The sequence below is a fragment of the Schistocerca cancellata genome, chromosome 3 (genome assembly GCF_023864275.1).
Source record: "Schistocerca cancellata isolate TAMUIC-IGC-003103 chromosome 3, iqSchCanc2.1, whole genome shotgun sequence".
NCBI classification, from domain to species: domain Eukaryota; kingdom Metazoa; phylum Arthropoda; class Insecta; order Orthoptera; family Acrididae; genus Schistocerca; species Schistocerca cancellata.
This window is the reverse complement of record NC_064628.1, coordinates 846792213-846814769: the sequence shown is the minus strand read 5'-3', so window position 1 is coordinate 846814769 and position 22557 is coordinate 846792213. Positions and strand designations below refer to the sequence as shown.

General features: G+C 45.1%; 1 protein-coding gene across 1 annotated transcript in view; it reads left to right on the top strand.

Moving 5' to 3' along the window:
* Positions 1 to 112: 112 nt before the first annotated feature.
* The window catches only part of LOC126176605 (uncharacterized), a gene marked incomplete at its 3' end in the record, with an annotated part of 36534 nt that continues 14089 nt past the window's right edge, over positions 113 to 22557 (top strand). The window contains exons 1-2 of the mRNA XM_049923764.1: positions 113 to 130; positions 19777 to 19989. Coding sequence (XP_049779721.1) covers positions 113 to 130; positions 19777 to 19989 — 231 coding nt within the window. The remainder of the gene's footprint in view (positions 131 to 19776; positions 19990 to 22557) is intronic.

The following is a 22557-nucleotide window of genomic DNA, read 5'->3' as shown; positions in this document are numbered from 1 at the left end:
AAGGAAGGAGAATTGATTTGCATGTAATGAGTTTCAGATATTATTACGCATGCTTCAAGTTTCGCAGTAAATTTAAAATTAATTTCAACCACTTTAATTAAACGATTTCAAGATGACGCTCACTTTTCAGGTAAGTAATGGACCTACCTCATGCAAAGTAGGCCAAATATCTCAAAAGAATCGTTTCGCAGTTGCATCACGAGAAGGAAGACGTAAATTCTGATTTACGCTCCAACTCTCCACCGTCAGTTGTTAGAAACCACCATTGAACCTATATTTAATGGACGTTTACAATAGTGACAAAAAGTTTAAGAGATAATAAACTTCAATTAAAACAATTTTTATGTAGATCTGAACGAAAATCCTAGAGGATTAATTATAGTGGATTAAAGCACCATGTTCTCACCAGCCTCCAGCGAGTAGTAGATTCCTAACCTATTCCACGGAATCCGAAACCTCATCACTCTATGGTGCAAGTCGAGGAATCTGCAGCCCACGCGGCACAGAACTGTTTAAGCCTCTGATTCAGACCTTTCACTCGGCTCTGTACTAGAGGTACGCAATCGGTCCTGCCGACTATGCTGCAAGCTCTGCTCTTGTTTCGCAAGCAGGACTGGCAACTTTTACCACTTGTGTTAGCCGCTCAAAACCAGACAGAATATCTTCCGATACGATGTGACATGGATTGGGAGAATACGGATTGGGGGACAGAAATGAAAGAGGAAGCCGTCTGGTAGTACGGTTCGCCGAGGACATTGTAATTCTGTCAGAGACAGCAAAGGGCTAGGAAGAGCAGTTGAACGGAATGGACAGTGTCTTGAACGGAGGGTATAAGATGAACATCAACAAAAGCAAAATGAGGATAATGGAATGTAGTCGAATTAAATCGGGTGATGCTGACGGAATTAGATTAGGAAATGAGACACATAAAGTAGTAAAGAAGTTTTGCTATTTGGGGTCGAAGTAGAGAGGATATAAAATGTAGACTAGCAATGGAAAGGAAAGGGTTTCTGAAGAAGAGAAATTTGTTAACATCCAGTATAGATTTAAGTGTCAGGAAGTCGTTTCTGAAAGTATTTGTATGGAGTGTAGCCATGTATGGAAGTTAAACATGGACGATAAATAGTTTGACAAGAAGAGAATAGAAGCTTTCGAAATGTGGTGCTACAAAAGAATGCCGAAGATTAGATTGGTAGATCACATAACTAATGAGGAAGTATTGAACAGAATTGGGAAGAAGAGGAGATTGTGGCACAACTTGACAAGAAGAAGGGACCGGTTGGTAGGACATGTTCTGAGGCATCAAGGGAACACAAATTTAGCATTGGAGGGCAGCATGGAGGGTAAAAATCGTAGAGGGAGACCAAGAGATGAATACACTAAGCAGATTCAGAAGGATGTAGGTTGCAGTAAGTACTGGGAGATGAGGAATCTTGCACAGGATAGAGTAGCATGGAGAGCTACATCCAACCAGTCTCAGGACTGAAGACAACAACAGCAACAACAACAACAACTACACGAAGCGACACACATCACTGGTACCGACGTAGCCACTGCCTGAAGTTGGCTGCACACTGTGCTCTTCGTGGCATCCGGAAGGACTCGTTCCACGTCCAGAATGACTCCACCCGGTATGCACACAGAGTGCACATTGGCTCACTTCCCCTTCTTGGCAGCCATGTCCCTAAGGGGCCCCATGAAGCACTTAACATGGGAGCTCCCACCCTCTGCCTGATCTTGCAGGCTGAGAGGTTTCCTCTGAAACAGGATAGGCGACTGCATCTGACTGGCCAACAGTGTCAGCCACAGAAAGCACCTGGAACCTTTTTTTTCAGAGTGACTGGGAAGGCCATACGTGGAGCGCCCTGGGATGACAGATGACAACAATCGAAATACGGACAGAGACTACAGGCAGAATTCCACTAATAACCGCTGTAACAGATCACTGGAAGTAGTACTGATGTCTCAAGTTACGAGGCATGACTTATTACTGAAGCCGTACCACGGACAAGAGTGCCTTGCATGATAAGATCCGGAAGCACTGGCACACTGAGTGGCATTATGTTTTGTTGAGCGATATTTCTTATCTTAGCTAAGGTCAGATAGACGCCGACATTTTTGTAGATCTGGCGAAAGGCAGAGAGAGCAGCGATTCTCCATACAAGTAATGAAATATTCATTGCGGGTGTACAAACCGTGTTTTCACAGCCTACATGGCCACGGTACAAAATGGCAGATTCTTCCAGGACAATGCAACTTCTTTCACTGCAGTTCTCCATACAAACTTGGACTGCACTGATCTTTTTCAGGCCTACCCAGTCACTATAGAGCATGTCTGGTACACAGTGCCAACACATTCATGTTCATACCAGCCACCAGCAACATATCTTCATGAACTCGCACAGCATACACATGTTGATTCTCTGAAACCTCCCACGTTTCAGACAGCAAGGAAAAAAATACTACCGTAGATATGATAATAAGATTGCACCATATGGTAGTGAAAATTACTTAGTAATTATCAGTATATCTCTACATATAAACATTCTATAGCACGAAGATTATAGAGTCTGTATTTAATTTCTTGCCATGTTATTCGTAAAATATTCTCTGTCACTATTGCAGCCGTATCAGTGACACGACGTCTTAACATATGAATATCTTACACTTTGGTCATCGGAGTGGTATTTGCAGTAGAACACAACTGAGAACACACCATTACATATATACTAAAATAGTAAAGGATCTCATACCGAAAACCAGGGCGCCAGATATTGCCTTCCTCCATCGCGATTTAATGAGCGGAGATGATGCACTGCTGGTGAGATATCAGGTATCAGAGCAAATATTCTACATCTAGAGTCTATACCCATATACATACTCCGCAAGCCGTCGTACTGTGCATGGCAGAGGATATCCTGTACCACTACTACCCACACGCTTTTCTGTTCCACTCGCAGAGAGAGCGATGGAAAAACGACTGTCTGTGTACGGAGGCATGAGCCCTAATTTCGGTACCTCATCCTCTCTACGCGAAATGGTGGCACAAGAATCGTTCGAAAGTCAACTTCAAATACTGATTTTCTAGATTTTCTCAGTAGTTTAAACTTGTTAAGGCAGTTATCAGCTTGTAAATACTTTATAAAATGCATGACACACTAATGCAGATTTTATTTATGTTTTATTCCGACAGGTTTCGGTCAAACTATATTCACTGTCCTGTACGAATACAAAACAAAAATCGAGTCAAAATGTAGAAAGCAGATGACCTAAATGGTCACTAGATTATTTCGAATGTAACAAATGAAAAATCATTTACGTTGAAAAATATACCTGCAGCCAACAAACATTACATACAAAGACGAAAAGTGTCATTTATTACCAACGCTACAGGATTATATCTTTGTGAATTGCAACGAACTGAAGAAAACCAACACGAGACATATGCTGGCATTACAGGGCTAGAAATCACAGTAAACTAATCATACATCTCATAACAAAATTATATTCGAACTAATCATTTTCAAGAAGACAAATTAATAAATATTTAATTAAATTGTATAAGTTTTTTAAAATATTTAATTACTCCAAGATAACAGCATCTTTTGTCATCATAAAGGCTAAAGAGTAACATCTTTACAATAAAATATAACCAAGTTATCAGAATAGGTTGTAACACAGTTTACAAACTTTTGGGACAAAAGTACCGTCCAGTAACACAATAACTATTAAACACAAAATCTGAAACATCTTCAGCAAAGGATATAAGAAATTATCATACACACAATCATATGAAACTATAAGAAAAGGTCAGACCCAAAGACGGCTATCCCACGGCATAATCTGGATTACAATCCTTCAGAAGCGATAAAGCAATATAAGGTGTGACCATCCATGAGGTTAACCAAATAAGCACCAGAATCATAAGCGTGCATTTGAGGTACCTCACGACGTATCACCAAACAAAATATACAACATATAACCGCAAGTATAAAACAGAATGGATAATAAGTATTTTCTAAAATGTTTAGGTCACAGACACCTCTAACAAAAAGTCATCTGTCACCTAAATGGGCGCAAGAGCAACTTTTTTATTGATGTATGGGTAAGTTTTCTACATTCTTTACTTATGTGTCAGCATGAATTGATTAATTACGAGGTGACTGCCCTAAACTCACTGACTATTTAGTCTAATGTTTTTATTTTTCCTCTTAGCAAATTGTATTTGTGCTTCATTTTTGTACATTTTTGGTGACGAATGGCACTGTTTGTAGGACACTCTTGCCATTAACATAGACAGTTTTATCTATCAATCGAAGTTATTACTTATCAGTATGTGAATGTATACACTTTCTTAATTTGATAGGCTATTATTATATCAGTTATGAAAGATTGTGATCCTGATTCTGCCATGGGATAGCCCCCTAACGGATCATACACGTTCACAGCGTTTCACATGATGGTGACTAAAATAATTTCTGATTACCTTTGCTGCAGATATTTCAGATATTGGGTTCGACAGTTACTGTATTACTGGACCGTATTTGTTTCCTAAATAAATTGTAAATTGAGTAAATAACTTAAGGCTAAGTATGTTAGCATGAATTGGAAACTGAAATATGATATTTACCAAATCCTGATAAATTTGTAATATTTTATTATGAAGATGTTAGTCTATGGTCTTTATGAAGACAAATGCTGTTGTTATCTTCGAGTGATTAAGTATATGATGAAAAACTTATTCAGTCTAATTTAAACGTTTATTACATTATCTTCTTGAAAATGTTTAGTTAGAATACAATTTTTTGCGAGATATATGATTAATGTTATCTTTATCCTGGCTACAAAGGGTTTACTATGAGTTCTGGCTCTGTAATACGGGTGTATGTCTCGTGTTGGCTCTCTTCACACAGATGTAACACTTGTACTGTTCGAAATGAACGATACTTTTAGTTTTAGTGTCTAACGTTCGCTGTAGATAAATTCTTAGCCTTATTTTTTTTTCTGTTTTTCCATTCGAAATAATCTAGTGACCTTGTAGATCATCTTCTTTCTGCATTTTGACATGATTTTTATTTTGCATTTCGTACGGCACCGTGAACAAGGCTTATGACCGAAAACGATGGACATGAAATATAAATAAAGTTAGCATTTGTGTGTCATGCATTTTATAAAGTTTGTCAAGAGCGTTCCTCGAAAAGAACATCGCCTTTCCTCCAGGGATTCCCATATGAGTTCCCTTCCCGACAGATCATTTATGTACACAGAAAATAATAGCGGTCCTATCACTCGTCCCTGGCGCACTCCTGATGCCCCTGCCTCTTATGAACACTCGCCGTAGAGGACAAGATACTGAGTTCTATGAGTTCTATTACGTAAGAGCCCCACGGAGTGGCCGCATGGTCTGGGGCGCCATACCACGGATTGCGCGGCCCCTCCTACTGGAGGTTCGAGTCCTCCCTCGGGCATGGGTGTGTGTGTGTATGTTTATCTTAGCAAAAGTTAGTTTAAGTTAGTTTAAGTTGTGTGTAAGTCTAGGGGTGACCTCAGCAGCGTTGTTCACACACATTTGAACATTTATATTACGTAAGAAGTCTTCGAGACAGTTCCGTATGGACCGAGCGAGGTGGCGCAGTGGTTAGACACTGGACTCGCATTCGGGAGGACGACGCGTCCGGCCATCCTGATTTAGGTTTTCCGTGATTTCCCTAAATCACTCCAGGCAAATGCCGGGATGGTTCCTTTAAAAGGGCACGGCCGACTTCCTTCCCTGTCCTTCCCTAATCCGATGAGACCGATGACCTCGCTGTCTGATCTCCTTCCTCGAAACCAACCAACAGTTCCGTATGTCGGAACCTACTCCGTACGCTCGTACCTTTGTTAAAAGTCTGCAGTGAGACACTGTGTCGAATGCTTTCTGGAAATCTTGAAATACGAAATCTGCCTGTTGCCCTTCATCCATAGCCCGCACTATATCATGTGAGAAAAGGCAAGCTGGGTTTTACATTAGCGATGCTTTCTTAAACCGTGCTTAGTCGTGGACATGAGCATTTCGGCCTCTAGAAATTTATTATATTCGTACTCAGAATATGTTCTAGAATTCTGCAGTAAACTGATATTAAGGCTATTGGTCTGTAATTTCCTAGTCCGTTCTTATACGTTTATTACATGCACGAGTCACCTGCGCTATTTTCCTGTCGCTTGGGGCTTTTTGTTGGCTGAGAGATTCGCGACAAATGCCACCTAAATAAGGTTCCACTGCCGTAGAGTCTCTTTGTAAATCAGAACTGGGATTTCTTTCGGACCTGGCAACTTATTTGTTTTCACCTGTTTCAATTGTTTCTCTAGCCGAATATGCCTGTTACTATGTCCTCCATATGTGAGTCTGCGCGATGGACGAACGACAATATGTTTGAACAATTTTTCTGCATGAAGGATTTCTTAAACGCGGAATTGAAACCCGGCTTTCGTTTAGCCATCTTCAACTGCCTCACCATACTGGCCAACGAGTGAGTGGATGTAAGACTCAGAGACGCTTAGCGATTTTTAGTAGGACCAGGATTTTTTCTGGCTCTTGGTCAGACCTTTTGCTAAGGTATGACAGTGGTACTTGTTGTATGCTTCAAGCGTACATCTTTTAACGCACTTAAGAATCTAACCTTTACCTGTACTCATTTTTGGGTTCTCTTTTGAACCGAGAGCCTTTGCTGCACCAGCATTTTCAGAATGTCGTTGCTAAACCACGGTGGCATTCTTCGTCCTTAATCTACGATTTACAATCTGTTTAAATTTTGTCCATAATTCCTCCATGTCCATTGTAATGCAACCAAATGGTTGCAGTTCATTGCTAACAACAGCTTATATGCTATTTCTAGCAAAAACACTCTCCTACCCTTCTCAACTGATTTATTAACTCTCGTAGCAACAATCGCTATGCTATCATCACTCCCGCTCTCTGAACTGACGCAATCGATAGGGTGTAGCCTGTTTGCAGTTACAAGGTATAAGATATTTCCATTACGTGTGGACTGCTGAACTAGCTGCTCAAGATTGTTTAGAAAACGTGCTCAAAAGTACTTCGCAAGACCATCTGTCTGTACCTGCCGCAACGAACCCATGGACGTCCCAGTCTATTTCGGTAGGTTAAAGTCACCTACAACCACTATTGCGTTATCTGGGTAATTACGTACTATTCACCGTCGACTTTCTTTGAATAACTCTACAACTGTCGCAGCGAATTCGGGTGGCCAGCAAAAATATCCAAGGATTAATGTGGTTTCACCTAGTCCTGTTACAAGAGACTAGATAACTTCACTGTCACACTCAAATTCAACCTCAATAGGGACAATATTTTTGTCAGCTGTCCGTCGTATGGTTTATTATCTGTCATTCCGATAAACTTTCCGTAACTCGCTAAATACCTCAGTTTGAAAGTCGAAGTGTTTTTACTCTGACGCTGTCTGATCTCCATGTCTGCGTATCGACTGATGAATGTGCATCAATCTCAAAGTACCCCGTAGCATAAAAAAGTCCCATGTGTGCCCTCCTCAAGTGGTCTGTTACCCGAGCAGCTGCTTCCTTTGCGTAGTGCACCCCTGACCTATCGGGTCCCACAATTTTCCACCGCATGAAGCAGGTATATAGACCTGCAGCCGCCACAGAGTCGACGGCTCCTTTGGTTAAGGCCCTCCATTCGGCTCCAAAACAAAGAACCCCGATCGTCTCTGGGAACAATGATGGAAATTGCGAGCCGTGGTTGAACCCAGTACGCGATACCAACAGCCTTCACTGCCTCCGCCAGCCTCCTGTGTGAACTGAGGATGGGTTCAGAACCCATGCGACAGGCTTTGTCGGTCCCAATGTGAGCCACAACTCGTAGGCTACTGCACCCCGTAGGCTCGATAGCCGCAGGCAAGGCCACTTCCACACCTCGTATGAGGCCCCTTGGTAGACAATCCGTATGCATATTGGCTTCTTTTCCAGCCCTGAACACTATCTTTCTATGGGGCTTCTTAAGTCGCGTAACATTGGTGTTCCCGATTACTAACAAGCCGCTGCCCACGTACGCCTATTCGGTCCCTACGGAAGTAGTGGCCGCCTGCTCATTAACAGGGTGAATAGGCGAGGCAAGACGCCCAGCCTCCACATTGGCCCTCCGCCTCGAATGAAGCAGATGCGTTACAGCCCGCTACTCACCCTGCTGTGAGGGTCGATCCATCGCGTGGGGTACACAAGGAGTTGCCTCAAGAGACGAGCCCGTAGGAGAAACGAGCGACCACTGAGGTGTCCCATGCGACATGCCAGATTCTCCGCTACCGCAGCACCCCGAGACAGCAGCATGGAGGTGGCTGATCGTAGCCAAACAACATTCAACATTCCGCAATCTGCGTCCAGCTCCTCCTGCGTCCGCACCAGAGTACGAACGCACTCTACCCATCCTAGCAAGACTAACTGAAGAAGTAAACTACAAGAACCGGCAGAATCCTAGATATGCGACTTGCTACCCTCCTGATGTGTTACTACTGGACGCTGATGCTATATAGCTGGCTGTTCAGTGAGCAACTATTGCGCAGCAGACTGAATGAATTTACCTTTAGAAAAACGTGAGATTGAACCTCTGAAACAGAAAAACACACACAAAATTTAAACAGTATATACAACTAAGAAAATACAGGAAAGATTAAATATTTAAGTTGCTGCTCTGGTGACATCTTGAGGCGGAATGAGTGGCTAACTAGGCTCACTTGCACTGCACATGGCGGGAAATTTAGGATGCTAAGTTTGAGGAGTGAAATGTCAAACCGTAAAATATTAAAGGCTTTTCTGAAGTCTAAGAAGTACATGATTGTCACCTCTTTTGCATCCTTGGTCAGGATCACGTCATATGTTACCTTTAATGAAGCACATACTGTCCAGTAGGTTGTTTGTAGTAAATTAGATTGTTAGCTTGCCGTTGGCTATATATTCTAAGGCCTCAGACAGTGCAAGAAGAATACGCCTCGACTAACGATTGCCCACAGTATTATAAAATTAGCACAGAAACGTCTTGTATGTCAAATCGATTTTCATGTGCTGGACACAAAAAATGTGTTCTATAAATGTATTGGAAACTGTGTAATACAGTTATAAAAAAATTTTAGGTCAGTTTCTTTTTTGGGAAACAGTTTCATTTCATATGTCGTAAAGGGTGGAGTAGTGATTTTTAAGTGTGTTGACAATGATCATGGGTTTGGCATCAGTGATGGATCTGGAGAATGGGCTGTCCAGGGCAACATCGAACACTCTCAGTATGGAGATAGCGCAATACAGCGAAGGTAACAAGCTCTTTTGCGTAGGCTTCGACGATAGAACACAGCCACTATCCTTAACATGTTAGAAACGTCGAAATTACTGTATATGCCAATTATGCATGCTCGTGTTGTGTAGTCAGTGGTACTTCATATCATCATGCCAGATGCCAGGGCCATATGACAACGTTGCAGAGTGTCTGGCAATGTTCATTCTCCACGGAGCCTGCACACAGGGTTATGTTCAGCGTGTGGCAATCGAAAAAAGTCGACTCAGTGAGGTCGTGCGGTAGCGTTCTCGCTTCCCGCGCCCGGGTTCCCGGGTTCGATTCCCGGTGGGATCAGGGATTTTCTCTGCCTCGTGATGACTGGGTGTTGTGTGATGTCGTTAGGTTGGTTAGGTTTAAGTAGTTCTAAGTTCTAGGGGACTGATGACCATAGCAGTTACGTCCCATTGTGCTCAGAGCCATTCGACGCGGTGATGTCGCCGATCACCACAATCGACGCTCAATTATCTGCTGCCGCGCCAAGGGAATCCGTAACAGTGGTCGGCGCTGACAGCCTGTAGTTCTCTAAGCGTTCACACACAGCCCGTGTGGGTACTTGTCTTGCTGCAAAAAAAAAACATATCTTCTGACTTATGACGTTTCTGTATGAACTTGGACACTCGGTCAAGCAACACGTCCTCTCGGGCGCTAGCGTAATGCGGCTGTGGAGATCCATCAAGACGTTGAGTATGGCCCTCCTGAACCCACCAACTCAACGTCAGCAACAATATTGCACAGCGATAAACTACAGTATCGATAGGCAACTGTCGGCTTGCACCACGTGCTTGTGGACATTTCTCTGTCTACCACAGGGCATATAACGGTCTTCTAAGGATCATCAGTCTAACGGGTTTCCTAAACACAAAATCCGCTGCGTAACCTTCCCGTGCATACAGACTGTACATGGCATTCTGCCTGGTAACATTTTGTTGTAGCGCTGTGATGCCTAGCACTAACATATCCATACAAGTACAGCACTTCAATCCAGTTCGACATTTGTTGCACCACGCCTTCATGGTGCTGTAGTTTCAGGGCCTAGCAGTGCAGTTGACTACCTGTTGAAACCTGTGTTGTGGTACAGAGTAATATTAAAGGAATGGCTATCTGCCTTCAGAAAAGATAAACGCACTACAGAGGTCGTGCTGACGTCACCGTTAATAGCGGAAGAAGGACTCACGACCAGTCAAGAGACTATCTTTGGATCTGATGACTTAGAAAGAGCGTTAGAAAGTGTAAAAAAAAATAACTGCAGAAATTAAACTATTATCCAAACAAGTAGAAGCTCTACAGAAAAACGGGCAATCTCAATAACGAATTTTCAGAAAGACGGGAGTAAGCTATACAGAAGGCCCGCCCGGTTGGCCGTGCAGTCTAACGCACGGCTTCCCGGGCTGGAAGGAGCGCCTGGTCCCCGGCACGAATCCGCCCGGCAGACTTGTGTCGACGTCCGGTGAACCGGACAGTCTGTGGATGGTTTTTAGGCGGCTTTTCATCTTCCTCGGCGAATGCGGGCTGGTTCCCCTTCTTCCGCCTCAGTTATACTACACTCCTGGAAATTGAAATAAGAACACCGTGAATTCATTGTCCCAGGAAGGGGAAACTTTATTGACACATTCCTGGGGTCAGATACATCACATGATCACACTGACAGAACCACAGGCACATAGACACAGGCAACAGAGCATGCACAATGTCGGCACTAGTACAGTGTATATCCACTTTTCGCAGCAATGCAGGCTGCTATTCTCCCATGGAGACGATCGTAGAGATGCTGGGTGTTGTCCTGTGGAACGGCTTGCCATGCCATTTCCACCTGGCGCCTCAGTTGGACCAGCGTTCGTGCTGGACGTGCAGACCGCGTGAGACGACGCTTCATCCAGTCCCAAACATGCTCAATGAGGGACAGATCCTGAGATCTTGCTGGCCAGGGTAGTTGACTTACACCTTCTAGAGCACGTTGGGTGGCACGGGATACATGCGGACGTGCATTGTCCTGTTGGAACAGCAAGTTCCCTTGCCGGTCTAGGAATGGTAGAACGATGAGTTCGATGACGGTTTGGATGTACCGTGCACTATTCAGTGTCCCCACGACGATCACCAGTGGTGTACGGCCAGTGTAGGAGATCGCTCCCCACACCATGATGCCGGGTGTTGGCCCTGTGTGCCTCGGTCGTATGCAGTCCTGATTGTGGCGCTCACCTGCACGGCGCCAAACTCGCATACGACCATCATTGGCACCAAGGCAGAAGCGACTCTCATCGCTGAAGACGACACGTCCCTCCATTCACGCCTGTCGCGACACCACTGGAGGCGGGCTGCACGATGTTGGGGCGTGAGCGGAAGACGGCCTAACGGTGTGCGGGACCGTAGCCCAGCTTCATGGAGACGGTTGCGAATGGTCCTCGCCGATACCCCAGGAGCAACAGTGTCCCTAATTTGCTGGGAAGTGGCGATGCGGTCCCCTACGGCACTGCGTAGGATCCTACGGTCTTGGCGTGCATCCGTGCGTCGCTGCGGTCCGGTCCCAGGTCGACGGGCACGTGCACCTTCCGCCGACCACTGGCGACAACATCGATGTACTGTGGAGACCTCACGCCCCACGTGTTGAGCAATTCGGCGGTACGTCCACCCGGCCTCCCGCATGCCCACTATACGCCCTCGCTCAAAGTCCGTCAACTGCACATACGGTTCACGTCCACGCTGTCGCGGCATGCTACCAGTGTTAAAGACTGCGATGGAGCTCCGTATGCGACGGCAAACTGGCTGACACTGACGGCGGCGGTGCACAAATGCTGCGCAGCTAGCGCCATTCGACGGCCAACACCGCGGTTCCTGGTGTGTCCGCTGTGCCGTGCGTGTGATCATTGCTTGTACAGCCCTCTCGCAGTGTCCGGAGCAAGTATGGTGGGTCTGACACACCGGTGTCAATGTGTTCTTTTTTCCATTTCCAGGAGTATATGTCGGCGATTGCTGCGCAAATAAGTTCTCCACGAAAGCGTACACCACCATTACTCTACCACGCAAACATAGGGGTTACACTCGTCTGGTGTGAGACGCTCCCTGGGGGGTCCACCGGGGGCCGAACCGCACAATAACCCTGGATTCGGTGTGGGGCGGCGGAGGGGTGAAGTGGACTGCGATAGTCGTCGTGGGGTTGTGGACTACTGCGGCTGCGGCGGGGATGAAGCCTCTCCGTCGTTTCTAGGTCCCCGATTAACATACAACATAAAATACATACAAGCTATACAGAAAGACGGGACGAAAAGGGAACAGGAAGAATTGAAGACCATATTAAAAACGGCGTAATGTTGGGATGTGCTTGCGTACAGACTGTACACTGAGATGTGTCGTTGGAAGTCACCTGTAGAAATATTGAACCATGCTGCGCTTATAGCCGTGCACAATTATGAAAATGTTGCTGATGCATGATGTTGTGCATGAACTGACCTCTCGATCCTGTGCGATAAATGTCCGACGCAATTCACGTCGGACGATCTGGGTGGCCAAATCATTCGCTCGATTTGTCCATAATGTTCTTCAAAGCAATCGCGAACAATTATGGCCCATGTTGGAGGACCTCCTGAGTGTCGGCAGATGGTCTTAAAGTAGCTGAACATAAACATTTCCAGTCAATGATCGGATCAGTTGGACGAGAGGACACAGTCCTTCCCGTGTGCACACATCCCACACTGTTAGGTAGACACCACCAGCTTGCACAGTGCATTGTTGACAACTGGGTCGATGATTTCGTGGGATCTGCGCCATACTCGAAACCGAAACCTACCATCAGATCTTACCAAATGAAATCCGGACTCACCGGACCAGAGCACTGATTTTCTGTCGTCTAGAGTGAAACATGGTCACAAGCCTGGGAGAGGCACTGCAGGCGATTTGCTGCTAGCAAAGACACTCGCGTGGGCCGCTTGCTGCCATAGCCAATTAACACCAAATTTCGCGTCACTGTTCGAACGGATACGTTCAGCGTACGTCCCACATTGATTTCTGCCGTTATTTCATGCAGTGTTATTTCATGCAGTGTCTCTGCTCTCACTCGTTAATTTGAGGACCTCGGCCACTGCGGTATCCGTAATGAGAGTTGATGCTTGAAATTTCGTATTCTCGGCACACTCTTGACATTCTGGATTTCGGAATATTGAATTCCCTATCAATTTCTGAAATACAATGTCCCGTGCGTCTAGCTCCAACTACCACTCCGCGTTCAACGTCTGTTAATTTCCGTTGTGCGTCCATAACCAAGTCGCAAACCCTTTCACAAAAGACACCTCAGTACACATGGCAGCTCCGCCGATGAACCGCGCTTTCATACATTGTCTACGCTATACTGCTACCATTTTCATTTATGCGTATCGCTGTCCCACGAGTTCTGTCTCCTCCGCCAGCCGTTGTGGCCGAGAGGTTCTAGGCGCTTCAGTCCGGAACCGCACTGCTGCTACAGTCTCAGGTTCGAATCCTGCCTCGGGCATGGATGTGTGTGATGTCCTTAGGTTAGTTAGGTTTAAGTAGTTCTAAGTCTAGAGGAATGATGACCCCAGATGTTAAGCCCCATAGTGCTTAGAGCCATTTTTTCTGTCTCCTCTGTGTATATTGAAGACGCAAACACTGCAGTGAAAGGCTGTTTCAAAAGTGCGAATAAATTTGTGCGTGAAAGGATATCGACGACAAGTTTCACTGATAATATTGCTGAAGTCTATGGAATTAATGGGCCAGCTGAAATGATTGAACAGTTTATTGGGCATGTAATACGGATTGGTAGTAAATCAAAGGACATTTAATGCTCTTAGGGGCTGGAGAAGTGATGTCAGTGAGCAAGTTTGCATCGTAATTAAGGAATGTAACGAAGGAATTGTGCTCTCCTGATTGTTTAGCACATTCCAAGAGAGCAATCGTCGCTTGTGCAAGTATAACATGAGAAAGAAATTTCTGAGAATGACCGTGTGGAGCTCAGCAGTGTATGGAAGTAAATCATGGACTTCGAAAACTGGAAGAGAATGGTATTGAAGCGTTGGAGATGTAGTGTTATAATGATACTGAATATTTCGTGAACTAATATGAAATTATAAGTTTTCGTAAAATCGGCGATATAAAAGCATAAGGTGGAGATTGGAAAATACATATAAATAAGTGAGAACATTGGGCGTGAGAGCTACTTTAAGGTAAATGGAGAATAAAATAATGAAATCTGACTGCACAGTAGTTTCCTCCATTTTGTGTTTCATCTCCTGTTGAAGACAGATGTCGTCATAATGTGACGTTAAATTGTATACCGCTGGAGTATTAAAATTCCTGCTTTTCCTGCTACTAACAGCAGTTCGCGTGTCCCGATTGAGACTTAACTGTGTATGCAGTTTTCTACCAAGTTCTACCGAACTCCGTAGAGGCTCTCCCACGACGCTGCTAAACAGCTGGGTGTTTGCCTTCTCAAAACCATAAGGATGTTCCTGATCTGGACCAGGCCGGCCGCTGTGGCCGAGCAGTTCTAGGCGCTTCCGTCCGAAACCACTCTGCTCCTACGCTCGCAGGTTCGAATCCTGCCTCGGGCATGGATGTGTGTCATGTCCTTATGTTACTTAGGTTTAAGTAGTTCCAAGTCTAATGGACTGATGATCTTAGATGTTAAGTCCCATAGTGCTTAGCGCCATTTGAACCAATTGTATGTGGAGCAGTTTCCCTCATTTCCTGAGCTTTGAGCTGGTTCGTACATTGCACAGCGTAACATATATGATGGCCCCTGGTAGCCTCAGTTGCATATCCTAGGTCATTGCAGCATATATTTTTAGTTTCTCACGTATGATCAGGAGAGAGTTTATGGTTTCAATCTTAATATGTTGGTTTCTTAGGTTCGCAGCGTCTGAGAAGCGACATCGATACTCCAGTACGTCTATAGCAGGGTACCACTTGTACTATTACTCTGCCCCTGAGCTTCAGTACTTTTGTTCAATATGTCGTGGCTATTTCCCTTGATGACTACTGATGCAGTGCGTCTCATCGTAAACATTTCCTGTCCGTCAAATAAATTTAATGTTGTTGTGATTTAGTACAGTGAACCCAGCAATAAACTTAACGATGCCTTCACAGTAAAGTACAGGGTCGCCATGCTAAGTAACGGGAGCCAGACAGCCATGTGGTGTGGTACCGTACACGGTGAGTACGAAGTACGGAAATGAAGGAGCGTTAATCTCTTATAAACCGTTATCATCCTTCTTCGCAGATAAGGATTGTAACTATACTAAATGATGATTTTCATCATATTCATTCCCGATAATGTATTGCAAAAAATTGATGCCAGCAATATTTTGTGGAGAAAGACTGCAGCATACTTTCGTGTGGGGGAAAAGAAAGAAAAGTTATTCATAAATAATGTATGCAGCGTTTCTATCCTAGAAATTTCACTGTTATTCGGGTATGCAAATGAGCTCCCAAGGATATCCTAAAAATCTACGCATAGTTCACAATATACTGCATTGACTAAAACACTTCGCTTCTTCCAGGCAACGTGAATACACTGCTACAGTTATTGCACATCCGGGAGAGTTTCCATGTGTGCAACTTTCCACCCTCCATCTACCACCTCATGTCTCTTTCAATTGACCGAAAACATTATCAAATTGCCTCCCCAATGGAAGGTGTTAATGGGGTTGGTTAGTTAGTTGGTTGATTATCAGGAGAGGATCAAACAGCGAGGTCACGGGAACCATCCTGGCATTTGCCTAAAGCGATTTAAGGAAATCACGGAGAATAGAAATCAGTATGGCCGGACGCCGGTTTGAACCATCGTCCTCCCGAATGCGAGTCCAGTGTGCGGATGGAGTCGTTACCTCCGCATATCAGTACCATATGCGTCCCTGCCTGCAAAGACTACGTCATCTGTTCTGCAGTAATGACCGACCGTCCGTAATACATGTACGCCCCTTCGAAACTGTAGCGTACTTGCCAATGCAGCTGATAACATCAGACATTAGAAACACCCCTACCAGCACGACAGGTAGACAGTCCAACAGTTTGTGAGGAGAAACGACCCCTTTGAGACGTGGAAGAACGCGATGCGGTCTTCATTGATGGCTAGCAGCAGTTATAGTACGTATTAGTCGCCATCGTGTACTGTCCCTCGTAGATGTTGCCTTATAGACATTAGTGGTGTATCTTCTGTCGGACATCTATAATTCCATGTGCGCGACGGCTCTTTCACGAAAAAGCTTCCGTGCGGATGCGCAATCAATGTTCGAATTCCTACGGGAATCAGAATTCTGCGAATAGTTGTTAATGTGCAGGGGTCGATGCGGTGCGGCGAGCAGGAAGTTGCGAATTTGGGTCTGTCGGGGACCGTGTCCGAATGGAATTTTCACTCTCGCCGTTGCAGTTCCACAATGTCGTGTGCAACTGTAAATCATTATCTCCTTTCCATGTCTTTCCCATTGCTATTCCATTTCTTTCACACCAAAATATTCATAGATGAACCTTATCTATGACCCGGTTGTACGTCGAGAATCCCGTGACCGTGGTAACGCTGTTACAGGAAACGGAAGTACGTCGGTAAGAAACCTTGTACACATTACTTGTGGTATGGATACTAACAGTGGTAATGGCATACGTTCCTCTTGGCCGTCCTAGTGCTGATTCGGCCGTTCTACGCCACAATGTTGATCACCTGTTCCCTTCATTCATGGTCTCCAATTCCTGCCAATGTACCTGTCTCATGCAAACGTCTAAAGCCTGCTATAAACAGTAGTTAAGTTTCCCGCTGTTGTCCGAGAAGCAACACACCTACGTGTGGTCTCAAAGAGCACATCGTCCAGCTTCCTACTGTAATGTTGGCCCCTTCCTCAGCAACTGACGTGTGAGAGAGATCTGGGCCGAGCCAGTGTCTTGCGCTGGTTTCTGCACGGTCTGAATAAAATTTCCTCTAATCGAAACATTTTATTTTCATAGGTATCATATCCCTCATTTTGTCCACATTACTGAATTGAGGATCTATATTCATTTTACTTTGCACATTGTCCTGAACAGTGTCATGTCGTCATACTTTGAAGACAGGAGGCTGCGCTTTAGCGTTATACTTCCTTTGGTCAGCTTTTAGAGCCTAATAAGGAAAACTACCCATCGTACTCCCGTCAGAGTTAGCAGTAAGATGCCCCAGTGGATAGCCCGTCAGAAACTGACAACAGGTCAAGCATGAAAACAGGAAGAAGGTGTACCGAACCGTTAAAAAAAGAAGCAAAATCGGAACAATGAAGGGCCCAAACTTAAGATACCGGCACGATATTTCAACTTGTTTGGTCAGAGGGCTGCGTCCTTTCTGTAATAAAAAAACTGACTCAAGGAACCAACGATCAACTGGAACTGATGCCTTGTGACATCCGCCCAGACCAAACGCAACGAACTATATCGACCAAAAAAAAAAAAAAAGTTGTCGTGGTTATGTGGTCACGGTATTGGACGGCGACGAGGAAGATCCGTTATCAAATCCTCATCCTACCCAATTTTTTCCCACAAAATTGTGAATTGTCCGTACGGTCATTGACGTGTCTGTTCACTGTAGTGTAATTTGTTATGACTTTTGATTTCCGTTTCGGAAGTTTCGGCTATTTAATTCCTTTGTTGTAACATAGTTCATATTCATTTGTTGTTTTCGTTTCTGTGAGAGGTCTATGCGGCATCTCGCTTGCTCTCACTATTCACCACATTTACTTACGACAATTACCAATACTACAGAAGGAGAGCAGACATATCAGTGTCAGGACGGAAAGTTCATAATTTTGCGAGAAGAAAACTGGGCGCGAGAGATATTTGAACACAGACCTGCTGCTTTGCTGTCCAACACCGTACCACACAACCACGACCCCGTGATTCTTGCAATTTGCTCGATGTTACTTATCTTGAGCTTGGACCGTTCACTGTATCTTTCTCGCTTCTTTTTTCATAGTTTAGTACACGTTCTTCCTGTTTTCATGCTTGATCTGTGTTCAGCTTTTGACGGTCTATCCACTAAGTTGTTTTAGATCTAAATTTGTGAGGGGTGCGTTGGGGAGTGTCCCATGTAGGCAGATACACTACTGGCCACTAAAATTGCTACACCAAGAAGAAATACAGATGATAAACGGGTATCCATTGGACAAATATATTATACTAGAACTGACATGTGATTATATTTGCACGCAATTTGGGTGCATAGATCCTGAGAAATCAGTACCGAGAACAACCACCACTGGCCGTAATAACGGCCTTGATAAGCCTGGGCATTGAGTCAAACAGAGATTGGATGACGTGTACAGGTACAGTTGCCCATGTAGCTTCAACACGATACCACAGTTCATCACGAGTAGTGACTGGCGTATTGTGACGAGCCAGTTGCTCGGCCACCATTGACCAGACGTTTTCAGTTGGTGAGAGATCTGGAGAATGCGCTGGCCAGGCAGCAGTCGAACATTTTCTGTATCCAGGAAAGCCCGTACAGGACCTGCAACTTGCGGTCGTGCATTATCCTGCTGAAATGTAGGGTTTCGCTGGGATCGAATGAAGGGTAGAGATATGGGTCGTAGTCGGCAAACTGGTAATGCAGATGGTTGTTGTCTTGCAAACGTCCCCATCTCCTGACTCAGGGATCGAGACGTGGCTGCACGAACCGTTACAGCCATGCGGATAAGGTGCTTGTCATCTCGACTGCTACTGATACGAGGCCCTTGGGATCCAGCACGGCGTTCTGTATTACCCTTCTGAACCCACCGATTCCATATTCTGCTAAGAGTCATTGGATCTCGACCAACGCGAGCAGCAATGTCGCGATACGAAAAACCGCAATCGAGATAGGCTTCAATCCGACCTTTAGCAAAGTGGGAAAAGTGATGGTACGCCTTTCTATTCCTTACACGAGGCATCACAACAACGTTTCACCAGGCAACGCCGGTCAACTGCTGTTGGTGTATGACAAATCGGTTGGAAACTTTCCTCATGTCAGCACGTTGTACTACGTGTCGCCACGGCGCAAACCTTGTGTGAATGCTCTGAAAAGGTAATCATTTCCATATCACAGCGTCTTCTTCCTGTCGGTTAAATTTTGTGTCCGTAGCATATCTTCTTCGTGGTGTAGCAATTTTAATGGTTAGAAGTGTACTTTGTACATTGTTCTAAACGGTGCTATGTCGTCATAAGAAGACAAGCTGTAGCCTTAAAATTGTCTTGGCCAACTTCTAGAGCCTAAGCAAATAGTACAGTAGTGCGCCAGACTTGCCAAGAGCAGCGCACGCCAGGCCTGCCAACAGCAGCGACGCCCGGCTGGTGTGGTGTTGTCAGATGGAGCGCCGTGCCGTGCCGCAGGGCCGGCGGCGGTGGGCGGCGCTCTCGCCTGGAACGCCAGCGCGGGCGGCGGCGCCGGGGGCGGCGGGGACGCCGGGGGCGGCGCCGGGGCCGGAGGGCCGTCGCCGGAGGAGGAGGGGCCGCCCATCTCGACGTCGGGCCCCGGCGTGGTGGTGCGCGCCGAGGAGGCGCTCATAGTGCTGCTGGTGTTGGTGCTGTGGCTGGCGGCCATCGCGCTCTTCTTCAACCGCTGGGGCAAGATCCGCATGCTGGAGCCCTACCAGCCCAAGTTCCAGCAGCAGCACCGCGTCAGCTGCCCCATGGTCGACATCAACGCCGTCCAGGTGAGGAGGACCGGACAGTCTACTCGTACACTAGGCTGGGGAAAATTGTCCCACCTGGACTAGCCAGGGAAGTAAAAATTCTAGAACGCTCAGAAGCGCACAAAAATGTGCATATATTACAAATCACTCATCCAAAAGAACAATAGTATAAGCTATCCGAATCGAAAACTGCGTGTCTTCGCACGAGAGCCATCTCAGTGATTTCCTATTAAAAGTCCAACAAGGGGACAATGACTGTGCGGCTGGTCCCAGCGGAGGTTCGAGTCCTCTCTCGGGCACGAATGTGTGTGTTTGTCCTTAGGATAATTTAGGTCAAGTAGTGTGTAAGCTTAGGGACCGATGACCTTAGCAGTTAAGTCCCATAAGATTTCACACACATTTGAACATTTTTTGAAGGGGACAATGAGGTCTGTTAACCACGGATTTAGATGAGTCTTAGGTGTCTTGTACAGGGAACTGTTCGCGGTACCTGGATACCAACTTTTCCCGATACACCTCTAGTTTTCGAGAAAAATCGATGCTGAAATTTCATGCTTCGTCCCATATCCATAACGTTGGTCATACTCCGGATGGGCGAGAGCAGCCCAGACGCAAAGGTTGGCGCTCGCCACGCTGGTGATACAGGTTCTCACACTCTATCCTTCCACCTTTTTTCCAGTTTCATTTACAGTATATCGTTAAAGAGTACAAGCCATATGAAATTATTCAAAATGGTTCAAATGGCTCTGAGCACTGTGGGACTCAACAGCTTACGTCATCAGTCCCCTACAACTTAGAACTACTTAAACCTAACTAACCTAAGGACATCACACACATCCATGGCCGAGACAGGATTCGAACCTGCGAATCCGGACCTGCGAATTCCGGACTGAAGCGCTTAGAACCGCTTGGCCACCGCTGCCGGCCGAAATTATTCAAAAACAGTCATTCTCGCCCTAGTAATTTCATCAATTAATCATTACAGCACAAATTTTTTTCAACTGCATGTTCCGTTTTTGGTTCGTAGTTAAAATTTCAAATATTTTTACAGCTCGATCACGTAATTAATTTCGATCACACGGGCTGCCACTACTATTCTACGTTCAATAGATCCCGTCCGGTACAAGGAGTGAAGATCTGAACAAGATTAGTCATTCCGTCGCAGTATAGTATACTATAACGTCGCCCGGAAAGATATTCCCTTATCTTTCCTTGTGTATGCAAGAACTGTCTTGGAAATTTGGTCCTATTTTTCGTTAAACAGCTGACAAGTTAAGTCATAAATTTTTTTAATAAATGTACGTGGGGCACGCACGAAATAGGCAAGTTCACGAAATTGCTGGACGAAGAGTTTCCAAAATTTCCTTTTTCAGTGCGTGGTATGAGATTAATTTCTTTGCATTTTTTAATCGTGGTTAGAATGGACTGATCGGATATTTTACGATCTAATTTTTGTAGATGAAGCCAAGCATTCACCTGCATCGTAAAAATTATTTCATCCAGATGTTCTCCACTTTTCAACGATGAGATGTTTATTTTTACAGGTCGGTTAAATATATTCAAAATGTTCCCGAGTTGTAAAATACTAATAGAGAAATTGCTTTGAGGGAAGATTACATAAAAATACATTATTTAATCCTGAATCAATTTAGACCACTTGCTTGCACAGGAATGGTCAAATACGCGCATCGAAGTTAACCGAAGGTACAACAGTCTTTTGGAATCTAACACCGAAACCTCCAGATGTCAGACACTTAGATCGGTACCGAACGTTGTGCATCGATAGAAGATCAACCAAAACTCCGATTTAGTTCGTACTACATGCGGTTAAGTCCCATAGATTTCACACACATTTGAACATTTTTGAGTTACAAGTACATAACGTTCAGAAAGGAATACATGCAAGGCCACACACACACACACACACACACACACACACACACACACACACACCCTGACACAGTGTCATTCGTACAGGAACAAAGGCTTCACCATAATGTGTGTGAAATCTTATGGGACTTAACTGCTAAGGTCATCAGTCCCTAAGCTTACACACTACTTAACCTAAATTATCCTAAGAACAAACACAAACTCCCATGCCCGCGGGAGGACTCGAACCTCCGCCGGGACCAGCCGCACAGTCCATGACTGCAGCGCCCTAGAGCGCTCGGCTAATCCCACGCGGCTTACAGTAATGGTTCCATACGAGGAAGTGTGTGAAGCGAATTACATATAATACTTTTAAGCGTAAACAATTTTTAAAAAAGTTGTTGTTAATGGGGTTTGAATGCGGACGCTTTGGTACAACGACATCGTGCGCTACCAACTCACCAAGGAGCAATTTTCCAACAGCTGTTAGCAGATAAGCTTTTACTGTGCTCCGTAGCTCAGCTGTTACTTTTAATTACCGTTTACGCATGTTCTACTGGACGATAGCACTTAATACGAAATCGGTGTATTGGTTGATACTCCATTGACATACGTTTGATACTGATCTGAGTGTCTGCCATCTGAAGGTTTTGGTATAAGCGAACCGTGTTTTATGGTAAAACATCTGAAACGTCTGTGTGCCTGCAATGCAAGAACTTT